The sequence below is a fragment of the Cebus imitator genome, unplaced genomic scaffold (genome assembly GCF_001604975.1).
Source record: "Cebus imitator isolate Cc_AM_T3 unplaced genomic scaffold, Cebus_imitator-1.0 Scaffold160, whole genome shotgun sequence".
Taxonomy (NCBI): domain Eukaryota; kingdom Metazoa; phylum Chordata; class Mammalia; order Primates; family Cebidae; genus Cebus; species Cebus imitator.
Window position 1 is genome coordinate 799,072 of NW_016107475.1, and position 14,261 is coordinate 813,332.

Here is a 14,261-nt window from a genome sequence, read left to right on the forward strand (position 1 = left end):
CTTATTTACATCTGTGACCGCTATTTTACACTTTATATACTTAACTTTTTCTAAATTTTTTTAGGTCAAGTGGATTGATAGAAAAACAGTCTGTATTTCTTTAGGGCTTTTAATGCCTTATTGCCAGATATTATTTTACAGTATATAGTATATGAGAGTTTTTCTTTAACCACTCCAGTGCTTTTTAAACTTTTTCATATTTTTACTCAATAGAACACACTGGAGGGAGCAGAAAATAGTTTATTTTCAAATTATATGTTCTTTTATACCTTTATTTTAGCCTATTCCGAACATCTTTCTATAAGTGCTGGCTACAAAATGTTGCATTGTGTGGCTAGCTTGTGGTTGATTTAATTAATGATTTCTCTAAAAATGGTTTATTAAACCAGTTCCTATGAATGGGCACTTAGGTTGTTTCCAGAGTTTTACTACTATAAACAAGGCTATGTATTTATTTTTGCACATGTGACCAATTGTTTTTCCTAGTTTATCTTAATAAAAGTGTAATTACTATGTCAGAATAATTCTTTTTTACATTAAATGATTTACTTAGTATTTATATATTTTGATCTAATTTAATGGGTCCAATAAGTTAATAAGTTGAATTCACTTCTGTATTTAAAATTGTGCAAATAGCAACTGAGAAAATCTATGACATAATAGACACTGTACTGGATTATAAAGAATGCCCTTGCTGTAACAGGAGCTTGCAGCCCAGCAATTGTAGAATTTGAGTCAGTAGCATAGTGATATAGTACTACTTTAGAGTTTTTGCCTTGACCTTGCCATAATATCTTTAGACTCTTAAAGGAAGGCTCTGCAGATGTATTTGTTTATGATTCACTTATCTTTTTCCTAAACAGGAAAATAGTTCTGCTTGCAGGATGGGCATTGTTCTTATTCCTTGCATATAAAGTTTCCAAAACAGACCGAGAATACCAAGAATACAATCCTTATGAAGTATTAAATTTGGATCCTGTAAGTAGTATTTTTATATAATGCACATTAGTTTAATGATTCCATGAAAATGCTAGAAGTCCTCATTCTAAAAGAAATTGTCCTTTCCTATAGAAATCAGACTTTGGTCAGTTTAATTTTTTATTAAAATAAGATGTTTAATCTCTATTATTCTAATTTTTAAGCTGTAACTGTTGATATGTTATTAATAATTGGTTTTCAATTGCTAAAATATAAGAATATTTGAAGATGAGAAGAGAGGTTAACATTTTTTAAAGGCGTATTTTTAAGAGAGATCTGTAATATTCGTTAATGCAAAGTTAAAACTGCGAAGTTAATTTGTGTTAGTTGAATGATAAAAATCATATGACCTTGTATTCATTGACGATTAAGCAGTGTGGTAAAGTCTAGGTGGGGGGGTCTTATAAAGAGCTAATAGCCACGGTCGGTGGCTTACGCCTGTAATCCCTAGCACTTTGGGAAGCTAAGGTGGGAGGATCGATTGAGGTCAGGAGTTGGGGCAACATAGTAATACCCAGTCTCTACTAAAAAAAAAAAAATGTCTGGGTGTGGTGGCAACATGCCTATAGTTCTAGCTACCTGGGATGCCAAAGTGAGAGTATAGTTTAAGCCAAGAGGGTTGAGGTTGGAGTGAGCCATGATCCATGCCATTGCGCTCTAGCCTGGACAGCAGAGCGAGACTCTGTCTTTTAAAACTAAAGTGAAACTAGTGTAATTAATATCATTGTCATAGAAATTTAGGTTAACCTTGAGCGTGTCCCTTAGCTGATCTTTTGATTAAACCTGATTAATGGGTCCCAAATAGAAAACTAGTCTTTTGGCTAGCCACAGTGGCTCATGCCTGTGATCTTAGCATTTTGGGAGGCTGAGGTGGGAGGATTGCTTGAGGCCAAGAGTTTGAGACCAGCCTAGGCAACATAGGGAAACCTTCATCTGTACAAAAAACTAATAAAATTAGCTGAGCGTGGTGACACATACCTGTGGTTCCAGCCACTGTGGAAGTCAGGGCTGCAGTGAGCTGTGAGTGTACCACTGCACTCCAGCCTAAGCGACAGAGCAAGACTGTCTCAAAAAAAAAAAAGTCTTTTGGGTTTATCAGTAGAATTGTTAGAACTGAAATTAATGCTAGAGATCATATAGCCTTTTATAAAAATATATAATTTTTTAAACCTGGGAGCATATATTCAAGTTGCCCTGAGTATATGTATGTACTCCCTATTTATTAATTTTTTTGAAAAAGAAAGTGAGGCCTGGAAAATTTGTGTCTTGTCTGGAGTTCCAAGCTTCTTACTTAGTAGCCAAGCTCAATCTAGTGCTCTGTTTTCTCCCCTATACCACTTACTTTTGCTTCAAGTCTTTGCTCAGGAGATGGCTTGATCCAGACATTCATATAGTACAAACTAAGGAGGGTCTGTGCCTAGTGTACTGTGTGGCACATAGTAGTTGCTCAATAACATACATATATCGGACAATGTAAGTGTTTTTATTAAAAAATATATAGGATGAATGGTGGGCATGATGGCTTACACCTGTAATCCCAGCACTTTGGGAGGCCGAGGAGGATGGATCATGAGGTAAGGAGATCAAGACCATCCTGGCTAACACGGTGAAACCCCGTTTCTGCTAAAAATACAAAAAAATTAGCTGGGCATGGTGGCAAGTGCTTGTAGTCCCAGCTACTTGTGAGGCTGAGGCAGGAAAATTGCTTGAACCCAGGAGGTGGAGGTTGCAGTGAGCTGGTATCGTGCTACTGCACTCCAGCTGGGCAAGCCTGAGACTCTGTCTCAAAAAAAAAAAAAAAAAAGGTATATATATATATGTGTGTGTGTGTGTTTGTATATATGTGTGTGTGTGTGTGTGTGTATATATGTGTGTGTTTACATATATGTATATATATATTTATATTTCATCCTATATATTTTTTCCATAAATTTAATCATATATGTGTGTATGTATACATTTATGTGTATATATGTGTGTGTGTATATATGTATATAAAAATAAAAATATATGCATATATGTACACATATATAAAAATAAAAATATATACATATATACGTATATATACACACACACATATATACACATATTATATGTATATATGCACACAAGTATATATATTATATATATATACTTGTGTATATATATGTACATATATACACACACATATATATACACACACATATATAATTAAATTTATGGGAAAAATATATAGGATGAAAATGGATTTTGTCTTTCTCAAAATACTGAGTAGTTCATATTTTAAGTTCAAAATAGGATTATTTCTTTACAAAATTGCGCTTATTTGTGCTAACAGAAAGCTTTTTTTTTTCAGGGAGCCACAATAGCAGAAATTAAAAAACAATATCGTTTGCTGTCACTTAAATTTCATCCAGATAAAGGAGGTGATGAGGTTATGTTCATGAGGATAGCAAAAGCTTATGCTGCGTAAGTATCAGGATCCATTACAAATTTTTAAGAGTGGTACAGGTAAGCCAAGTGCAGTGGCTCATGCCTCTAATCCCGGTACTTTGAGAAGCTGAGGCAGGAAGATCACTTGGGCCCAAAATATAAAATAATTTTTTTTTTTTTTTGAGACAGAGTCTCACTCTGTCACCCAGGATGGAGTGCAGTGGCATGATCTTGGCTTACTGCAACGTCCGCTTCCGGGGTTCAAGCAACTCTCCTGCGTCAGCCTCCCCAGTAGCCGAGACTACAGGCACGTGCCACCATGCCCGGCTAATTTTTTTTTATTTAATTTTTAGTAGAGATGGGGTTTCACCGTGTGAGCCAGGATGGCCTCAGCCTCCTGACCTCGTGATCCGCCTGCCTTGGCCTCCCAAAGTTCTGGGATTACAGGCATGAACAAAAATAAAAGAATTAACCATGTGTGGTGTTGTGTGCCTGTATTCCTAGCTACTTCGGAGGCCGAGGTGTGAGCATTGTTTGCACCTGGGAGGTCAAGGCTGCAGTGAGCCATGACCATGCCACTGCATTGCAGCTTCAATGACACAGCAATACTCCCTCTCTTAAAGAAAAAAAAAAAAGTTAGTTTTCTGTTTTAATAAAATAGTAAAGTAGTTTTCGTATACTTTTTCCAAGTGCTTACTTCATGTTGAGTCTGTTATTTAGGGTACTACACAGCAGCCATAATCTGGTAACTTAATTTAATTAAACTTTAATTTTTGCCACGTAAACTTGGTTTGACTAAATTAAGTGGTGAATGATAAGTTAATTGAGCTATTTTATTAGCATCTTGATTAGAGGAGGGAATACTTAGATCTTGTTCTCATTTCTAGATTTTTGTAAATTAGGCTTGATCTATTTCTCTTGTTTTGGCAATTTGTAATCTCATGTAAGCTATTTAAAGACAAGTGTAATTTTTACTTTTAAGTACTTTGTTTTTGGTGTCTTTTTCTTTTTATAATTCTTCACACAAGGTTATTCTTAGTTAATAACTACTGTACTTGTTGAGATGTGGATTTTTAAGGTCTCGTTCTTTACTGCTCAGAAAGTTTCTTCATGAATCTTTTCAGAACTTCCAAATCATTTTCCTTGTTGGCTTAGATGCAGACATAGGTAAGGTGCATCGTTATTGTGAGATAGATATACTCACATATACATTATATGCACACATATATGTCTGTGTATTTATAAAGTTTGAGGAACATTTGTACAAACTTTTGGGAAGCAGGATAGAGTATGTAAAATTAGATGCAGTGATTTCTTGGGTATTAATCTTCCAAGAGATAAAAATTAATCAGATTCTTCAGGACTCTTCATAAGTACATCCCCACAGAGCTCTTATGTTGAATGAAAGAGTAAAATATGAGATTGTTTTTTGAGGACTCAGTGATGCATAATTTTGTGAACTCATTTTAAACATTTTAGTAAATACAAGCATACTTAGGAGTTACAGTTTCAGTTCCAGTCTCCTGCAATAAAGCAAATATTACAATGAAGTGAGTCACATTCATTTTTTTGTTTCCCACTGCATCTAAAAGTTGTGTATACTATACCATAGTCTTACTAAGTGTGCAGTAGCCTTATGTCTTAAAAAACAATGTACATACCTTAATTTAAAAATACTGTATTGCTAAAAAATGCTCGTAATCTTGAGTCTGACAAATTGCATTATTTTTGCTGATGGAGGGTCTTGTCTTGATGTTGATAACTGTTGACTGATCATGATAGTGGTTACTGAAGGTTGGGCTGGCTGTGCCAATTTCTTAAAATAAGACAGCAATGAAGTTTACTGCGTCAGTTAGTTAACTTCCTTTCATGAAAGATTTCTCTGTAGCATTTGATGCTGGTTTGATAGTATTTTACCCACAGTAGAACTTCTTTCAAAATTGGAGTCAGTCCTCTCACATCCCACCACTGCTTTATCAACTAAGTTTATATAGTATTCTAAATCCTTTATTGTCATTTCAACAATGTTCATAGCATCTTCATCAGGAGTAGATTCCATCTTAAGAAACTACTTTCTTTGCTCAACTGTAAGAAGCAACTCATCTGTTCAAGTTTGATCGTGAGATTGCAACAATTCAGTCACATCTTCAGGCTCTACTTCTAGTTCTGCTGTTTCTAGCACATCTGTAGTGACTTCCTCTACTGAAGTCTTAAACCTCTCCAAGTCATCCATGAAGGTTAAAATCAACTTCTACCAAAGTCCTCTTAATGTTGACATTTCAACCTCTTCCCATTAATCACAAATGTTCTTAATGGCATTTGGAATAGTGAATTATTTCCAGAAATTTTTCAACTTACTTTACCAATCCATCAGATGCATCACTTTGTCTTTAGCAGCTATAGCTTTACAAAGTGTGTGTGTGTATGTATGTATGTATGTATGTATGTATTTTGAGGTGGAGTCTCACTCTGATGCCCAGGCTGGAGTGTAGTGGTGTGATCTTGGCTCATTGCAACCTCTGCCTCCTGGATTCAAGCAATTCTCCTGCCTCAGCCTCCCAATTAGCTGGGACTACAGGCATGTGTCACCATGCTTGGCTAATTTTTGTTTTTTTTTTTTAGCAGAGACAGGGTTTTATGTTGGCCAGGCTGGCCTTGAACTCCTGACCGCAAGTGATCTGGCCACCTCAGCCTCTGACATTGCTCAGTGCAATGTGTGTATATTAAATAATAAGACTTAAAAGTTGAAATTACTTTTTGATCTGTGGGCTGCAGAATGAATATTGTATTAGCAGGTGTGAAAACAGCATTAATCTCTTTTTATAGCTCCATCAGAGTTCTTGAGTGACCAGGTGCATTATGAATGAGCAGTAATCTTTTGAAAGGAATAATTTTTTTTCTGAGCAGTAGGTCTCAATGGTGGGCTTAAAATATTCAGTAATCCATGCTGTCAACACATGTGCTGTCATCCAGGATTTGTTCTTCTATTTATAGAACAACAGAATAGATTAGGCATAGATCTTAAGAGCCCTAGGACTTTCGGAATGGCACATGAGCATAGGCTTCAAGTTAAAGTCAGCCATGGCATTGGCCACTACCAAGAGAGTCAGCCTGTCTTTTGAAGCTTTGAAGTCAGGCATTTATTTCTCTCCAGCTGTGACAGTCCTAGATGGCATATTTTTCCAATATAAGGCTATTTCATCTACATTGAAAATTTGTTTAGTGTAGCCACCTTCATTGTGATCTTAGCTAGATTTTCTGTATAACTTGCTGCAGCTTCCAAATCAGCACTTGCAACTTCACCTTGCACTTTTGTTGTGGAGAGGGTTTCTTTTGGAAAATCTCATGAACCAACATCTGCTAGCTTCTGCAGCTCCCTCACCTCTCTCAGCCTTCGTAGACCTGAAGAGAGTTAGGGCCTTGCTTTGGATTAGGCTTTGGCTTAAGGGAATGTTGTGGCTGGTTTGATCTTATATCCAGACCACTGAAACATTCTTCAAATCAGCAACAAGGCTGTTTCACTTTCTTATCATTTGTGTGTTCACTTTTAAGTTTCTTTATCTTTGAATTCACAACTTGACTGTTGGCACAAAAAGCCTGGCTTTTGGCTTGCCTTGGCTTTTGACATGCCTTCCTCACTAAGCTTAGTCATTTCTAGCTTTTAATTCAGAGTGAGAGATGTGTGAGTCTTTCTTCTGTTTGAACATTTAGAGGCCATTTTAGGGTAATTTGCCCAATTTGAATCTTGTTTTTAAGAGAATAGGGAGGCATGAGGAGAGGAAGAGAGATGGGGGAATGGACAGTCAGTGGAACATTTGTAACACATATGTATTAAGTTCTTTTTCTTCTGCAGGTGCAGTTTGTGTGCCAACCCCCCAATAATAATAGTGATGTCAAAGATCACAGATCACATATCACTATAACAGATAAAACAACAGTGAATACATTAGATACCTTATGAGACTTACCAAAATGTGACATAGGGACATGAAGTGAGCACATGCTGTTGGAAAAATGGCACTGATAGAATTGCTTGTTGCAGGATTGCCACAAACCTTCAATCGGTAAAAAACATGACTATCTGCAAAGTGTAATAAGAAGTTTGCTTGTAATTGGATTCTCAGTTATAATAGCAAATTGTGAAAGTGGCATGTGATTGTCAGAAGTTTGGGAGATATTACCTTACTTATTTTTGTACTTAGTAAAGGATATTGACTATGTCCCTTCTTTCCTCTTGTTTTGTGGCTTGCTGTTATCTGTGTGAATTACTATATGATTCTGTAATAAAGCAGTGCCATTAGGACTTCAGAAATGTGTACTACATTTTCTGCATAGCACTTGTCCTTGAGATTGCTATCTTTTACCAATTGGTCTCCAAGAATGTCTTCCTTATTATGTTATTGGTCATTTTTTAGTGTATGTGTGTGTGTCAGGAGGGTCTGCCTTATATTCCTTAACTACATTGTAAATTTTTCTAAGGAATTGGAATATTAACATCTTCATTGGGAACTGGAATGAAACCATTCTTGACTCTATACCTTGAGCCATTGTCAAAGTCAGGGGTTATATTTTAGGTGTCTAAAAATCACTCTAACTTTCTTATCACCTGGGTTAGGAAGCTGCTGTTTAGGAGAAATTACCCTAGTTCTTCTGGCAGTTGGCTTAGGAAAAAATTATGAACTTAGCATGGTGCAAATTACCTTACCCACAGCAATGGAGTTTTACGTGTGGTGTTCATTTGTTTCTTTCAGAATGTGGTGCTATTGTTTTGTAGGGAAGCTACCATTATGAATTAAGTTTATGTTTAAAAAAATACATATTTATCATTATTGATGTGTAAACATGCTCATTGAAGAAATTTTGGAAAATATATGAGAGTATAAGGAAAAAAAAAATCCCCTACAATTCTCCCTGCCTTCTTGGAAAATGTAGTGGCCTTTAAAGTTTTTTCTGGTTGAACTGGCTAAGCTTGAGAACCATGGGCCAACCAGGAATTAGTATCAATGTGGAGTAGTTAGTATTTTCTGTTAATGCACCATTTCTTGCTCCTCCCTTTCCCTTTCTTCTGATTTTGGAGAGACTTTTCTTGATTCACAAAATCAGTCTAAGAAATAAGTTGGTTGGCTAATGGGGTTTGTCTATATGAGTACTTATTTTTCAGATGTGGCTTTCTAATTTTGCAACTTGGTTCTTTTGTTGCTAGTTTAACTGATGAAGAGTCCCGGAAAAATTGGGAAGAATTTGGAAATCCAGATGGGCCTCAAGGTGTGGTAAATGATGATTTTAAAATATTGGCAATATGGTATATATTTTTAAAATGTTAACCAGATTAAAGGAATAATTTTATTTTCTTACCGAACTTACAATCACCATGGAGTTTAACATAGGTTAAATTGAGCTCTCATTAATTTTTGCTTTCTTTTTTCTTTTTTTTTTTTTTTTTAAGACAGGGCTTCACCATGTTGGTCAGGCTGGTCTTGAACTCCCGACCTCAGGTGATCCACCCGCCTTGGCCTCCAAAGTGCTTGGATTACAGGCGTGAGCCACTGTGCCCAGCTTTATTATTTTTTTCTAAAGACTAGTTTAAAAGATATAATTTAAATTGATTTGGAGAGAAAAGTAATCACTATCATTTCCAATTACTAGTTGGTAAAAATTTGGAGCAAAAAAATGTATTTTTCTTTACTGACTTCACATTTTCCCATGTGTTCATAGTGTTTATGTAAACTCAGGACATATAAAATAGTTTATATTTTCTTGAAAGAAGGAATTTGTACTTACACAGGATTTCTTTTTCCTTCTTGAAAAATTGTAAGTTTCAGGTATAAACTATATCCCTAAACTTTTATGTAATGGGGACCTACTAAGAAGATAATCTTTCTCAAAGTTTTTTTTTTGTGTTTGGGGGAGAGTTTTGAGATATATTTATTTATAGATCCCAAATATATTTAATATACTTATTAAAACTAAAAGTAGAGATTCTTCAGAAACTGATGTTTTTTCTGTTTCAGCCACAAGCTTTGGAATTGCCCTGCCAGCTTGGATAGTTGACCAGAAAAATTCAATTCTGGTGAGTGCATTTAAATAATTCACATTAGGATGTATTAGACAAAATTTTTGTTGTGTACAATCTGTCTTGGTAAATAAGAAGAACTATTACAAAGAAAATACTGGTATGCTATTTATTTATTTTTGAGACAGAGTCTTGCTCTGTTACTGCCCAGGCAGGAGTGCAGTGGCTTGATCTCTCAGCTCACTGCAACCTCCGCCCCCCGGGTTTGAGTGCTTCTCCTGCCTCAGCCCCCTGAGTAGCTGGGATTGTAGGTGCCTGCCACCATGCCTTGCTAATTTTTGCATTTTTAGTAGAGATGGGGTTTTGCCATGCTGGCCAGCCTGATCTTGAACTCCTGACTTCAAGTGATCTGCCTGGCTTGGCCCCCCACAGCTGTCTAAAAGCTGTCTTTGAAGCAATAAAAACAAAATCCACACAGTCTGTAATTTGTTTTGAAAATGGCTATTAAGTTATTTTGTGGCAGATTAAAACTGGTTACCTTTAAGGAGTATACAGTTGCAGCATAAGCTTGTTTGTTATGCTTCTGGTTATTAGAAATAGTTGAGAAGGAACTGTTACTACCAGATTTAGGATCAAATAACAGGAGAAAAATCAGTAGATAAAAATTGCTAGTAAACAGCATTGTGAAGTGGCTCCTGATGTTTAGCTAAAGGAACCCTTCACCAGGGACTACTTATCTCATTTATTTCCAAGGCACTAACTACTTATAGGTTGTGGATATATAAGTACCTGCTGACTGGAAGAGAAATGTAACTTACAAAACTATTTTGCTGCTGTTAATCTATATTGTGTCAGTAAATAACAAAAGGTAATTTATTATAGTGGATATGAACATAGACTCTAGAGCCAAACTACCTGAGTTCAAATCCTGGCTGTACAATTTACTAGCTGTGTCCTAGGACAAGTTATGTAACTGATACGTACTTCAGGTTTTCTACCTACAAAAGAAAGGTAATAATGGTACCTTCTCTTGGAGTTGAACAAGATAATACATGAGGAATGCTTTCAATAGTGGCTCCCCCATTGTAAATCTCAAATTTATGGATGTTGTTTTAATTTACCTGATGAAGGCTATAATTCTTTTTCTCTTCACTTCTAGGTTTTACTTGTATATGGATTGGCATTTATGGTTATTCTTCCAGTTGTTGTGGTAAGTTCTAGCTCTTTAATAGTTTTTTGGAAAGGGGATTGACATGTTTCCAAGTCTCCCTGTAAGATTTTTAATTTGTGTTAGAATATAACCCACTGATCCTTGAAATTAAGAATCTTGCTGGGTGAGACAGCTCATACCTGTAATTCCAGCACTGAAGCTGAGATAGGTGGGAGGATCGCTTGAGCTTAGGTATTTAAGGTTACAGTGAGCCATGACCCCACCACTGCACTCCAGCTTGGGCCACAGAGTGAGACCTCAACTGAAAAAAAATTACACAACTGTACTTTTAAAGGTCTTCTAAAAGTGACATTACTTGAGCATGTTAATGCGTGTATCCTCTCAATTCAAAAGTTACCCACAATTGGCTGGGCGTAGTGGCTCACTCCTGTAATCCCAACACTTTGAGAGAATGAAGTGGGCAGATCAGTTTAGGGCAGGAGTTCGAGACCAGCCTGGCCAAAATGGTGAAACCCTGTCTCTACTAAAAATACAAAAATTAGTCGAACATGCAGTTTTAACGCAGGAGGCAGAGGTTGCAGTGAGTCGATCGTGCCGCTGCACTCCAGCCTGAGTGACACAGTGAGACTCTGTCTCAAAGAAAAAAACAAAAATCACAAAAGTTACAACTGAGGTAACACAGACATATATACACATATATACATGTATGTGTGTATGTATTTAGGTATATATATTTTAAATACAGAAATACAGGAACTGTCCATTTTAATTTTATTTGTTATTTTTGAGATAAAGTCTTGCTGTAGTGAGGTGGTGCAAACATGGCTCTCTGCAGCTTCTACCTCCTGGGTTCAAGCAAATCTTCCCACCTCAGCCTTCCAAGTAGCTTGAGACCACAAATGTGTACCTCCATGCCCCACTAATTTTTCTGATTATTTTGTAGAGATGGGGTCTCACCCAGGCTGGTCTTAAACTCCTGGGCTCAAACGATTATCCTGCCTTGGCCTCCCAAAGTACTAGGCTTATCAGTGTGAGCCACCATGCCTGGCTGACACAGATATATTTAAAGTTTAAAATGAAAGTCTTCCTGCACTACCACCCTCAGCTTCATTTATTTAAGAATCATTGCTAAATTTGGTATTTTCTCTTTCAAATCTTTTTTTATGCATTTATGTACACACATTCACTTGAAAAAGAATCTTTAATGAGATTTTACTGTATGCATTATCCTGTTACATATTTTGCTTAATATATTGGGAATGCAACATACAGAACAGCCTCATTTTTTGAAATAGCTGTATAATGCTATAATATGGAGATGACATACAATTTATGATTTTTACCATTTATTACTTTTGTGACTTATGTCCTTTCTGATCCTGGAGTTCCTTTTAGTCACGTGGTGAGCCTAATAGTTAAGTTGTCTTGCCTTCTTCAAGGGATTGTTGTGAGGATCCAGTCATATTAGTTAATATGAATGAAAGCGTCATGTCACCTGTAAAATAATGCCTACATTTGTTTATTAAATATTTATTGAAGACACGCTGTATGTGTCAGGAACCAGCTTGGTGCTTATAGCAGTGGGTAGTTTTATTCCTTTTTTGTCTTTAAGGAACTTCTATCCAAAGTATAAATGTTTTAATCATATATCTGCAGTGACTTAGGTTAGTGTTTAGGCTTCAGGCGATATAAATATTTGCAAAAGAAACTACTTGAAATATGCAACAAAGAGGTACTTATTGTAAGTCTCAGGTATTTTTATTGGTTTATGAACATTTAGGATATTTGACCAAAAACATATTTTGCATCAAACTTAACATTTTTCAGGGGTTTGTTTTGCTTTTTTTTGAGACAGAGCCTCCCTCTGTCACCCAGGCTGGAGTGCAGTGGTGTGATCATGGCTACTGCAGCCTTGACCTCCTAGGCTCTAGCCGTCTTCCCACCTCAGTTTCCTGAGTAGCTGGGAGTAGAGGCGTGTGCCACCATGCCTAGCTAATGTTTGCATTTTCCTTTTTCTTTTGTCTCACTATGTTGCCTAGGCTGGTCTCAAACTCCTGGGTTCAAGCAGTCCTCTCACCTCAGCCTCCCAAAGTGCTGGGATTATAGGCGTGTGCCACCTTGCCCAGGATATCATAGTTTTTGTACTTTCTTTCTTGTTTAATTTTATTTGTGTTTTAGGGCTCTTGGTGGTATCGCTCAATACGCTATAGTGGAGACCAGATTCTAATACGCACAACACAGATTTATACATACTTTGTTTATAAAACCCGAAATATGGATATGAAACGTAAGTAAACTTAAGTAACTTTGCTATTAGTCACATTGTTTTGTAACTCACTTATGTGGTGGGGCTGACATATATTTCTTAACTCTGTACTGGTGAAATTCCATTGTATAGTTTTGTAGATAAATTATATAATTAAAGCTAGAAAAAAATGCCAGTAGCCTTATCACATTTCTTAATTTCCATTTCCATTATTCACTTTTACTCATATATTTCATCAGAAATTTTACTATAAGCCTTTATGCGTGCATATTTTGTAATATTAGCTAACATTTATTATTTGTTGTATGCCAGGCACTGCTAGGGACTGTACATGTCTCGAATCATTTAATTTTTGCTCTGCTTCCATAAGTAAGTGCTGTTTTAAAGTACATCTTATAGATGAGGAAACTGAGGCACAGGAAAGTAACACAATCGAGGATACACAGTAAGTGATATCCAGGATTGAACCCAGGCAGTCTGGTTCTTGAGCCTTAAACGATTACATCATACTGTATTAATTGTAGTAAAAATAAAAAGTCTTAGGTGTATTGAAAGAAAACTGCTACAATATTTCATTTCCAGTTCTTATTTAAAAATTTCTTAAGAAAAAAATCCTATTTTCAGTACTTTCTTTGATTCTATAAAGCAAACTTCGTAGTTTATCCCTGGGAGATATAGTGTTGCCTTTCAGAATGATGACTCTGCAAAAATCACAGATGCTTCCCATTCTTCCTTTTAAAAAAAAAGTATGTAAGTTTTAAATTGTGTTTCTGGGACCAAAATGGACTTTTCTGTATTTTGGATTTGGCAATTTTACTAATTTTCTTACTAATGGTAGACTTCTCATGATCATATGACTGTGTGTGAACAGATTTTATATTTCTGGATGAGTTAATACTACTTTGCTATAATTGAAAATATTACTCTTCCTAAAGCTGGATTGAAATGTTAATATAGAAACTTACTCCCTTATGAAAATGTTTCATGTTTATAATTTTAAGTGTGCTTTTTGCTTTAATCATCTTGATTTCTGTTTCTTTTCTGATGGTGGTAGCCTTACACAGTTTTGTCAGAGAAGCATTATTTAGCTGGTGGATTTCTTTACACATTCTTGGTTACTTTAGCTGTTTTAGGAATGGTTGTTACCAAGTAAACATTTGAGGGTAGTATTAGTAATAGCTCACACAAGTACTGTGCTTGCAGTGTGTCAGGCACATATGAAGAAACTGAGATAAACAGATATGAAGAATATTGTCCTAGGTCATTTAGCTGGGAAGTGACAAAATACCACGGTCTATGCATTTAACTTCTATACTATCTGCCTTTTGTGAGTACATTACACGTTTTTTTTTTTTTTTTTTTTTTTTTTTTAGTACAAATTTTTTTTTTTTTTTTTTTTTTTTTTAAGACAGGGCTTCACC

The 14,261-nt window shown here is 35.9% G+C and overlaps 1 protein-coding gene across 1 annotated transcript in view; it reads left to right on the plus strand.

The window, feature by feature from the left end:
- Window positions 1–14,261, plus strand: part of SEC63 (SEC63 homolog, protein translocation regulator) — an 81,373-nt gene that overhangs the window by 30,140 nt on the left and 36,972 nt on the right. The window contains exons 3-8 of the mRNA XM_037743943.1: window positions 864–978; window positions 3,314–3,426; window positions 8,594–8,655; window positions 9,402–9,460; window positions 10,563–10,613; window positions 12,753–12,861. Coding sequence (XP_037599871.1) covers window positions 864–978; window positions 3,314–3,426; window positions 8,594–8,655; window positions 9,402–9,460; window positions 10,563–10,613; window positions 12,753–12,861 — 509 coding nt within the window. The remainder of the gene's footprint in view (window positions 1–863; window positions 979–3,313; window positions 3,427–8,593; window positions 8,656–9,401; window positions 9,461–10,562; window positions 10,614–12,752; window positions 12,862–14,261) is intronic.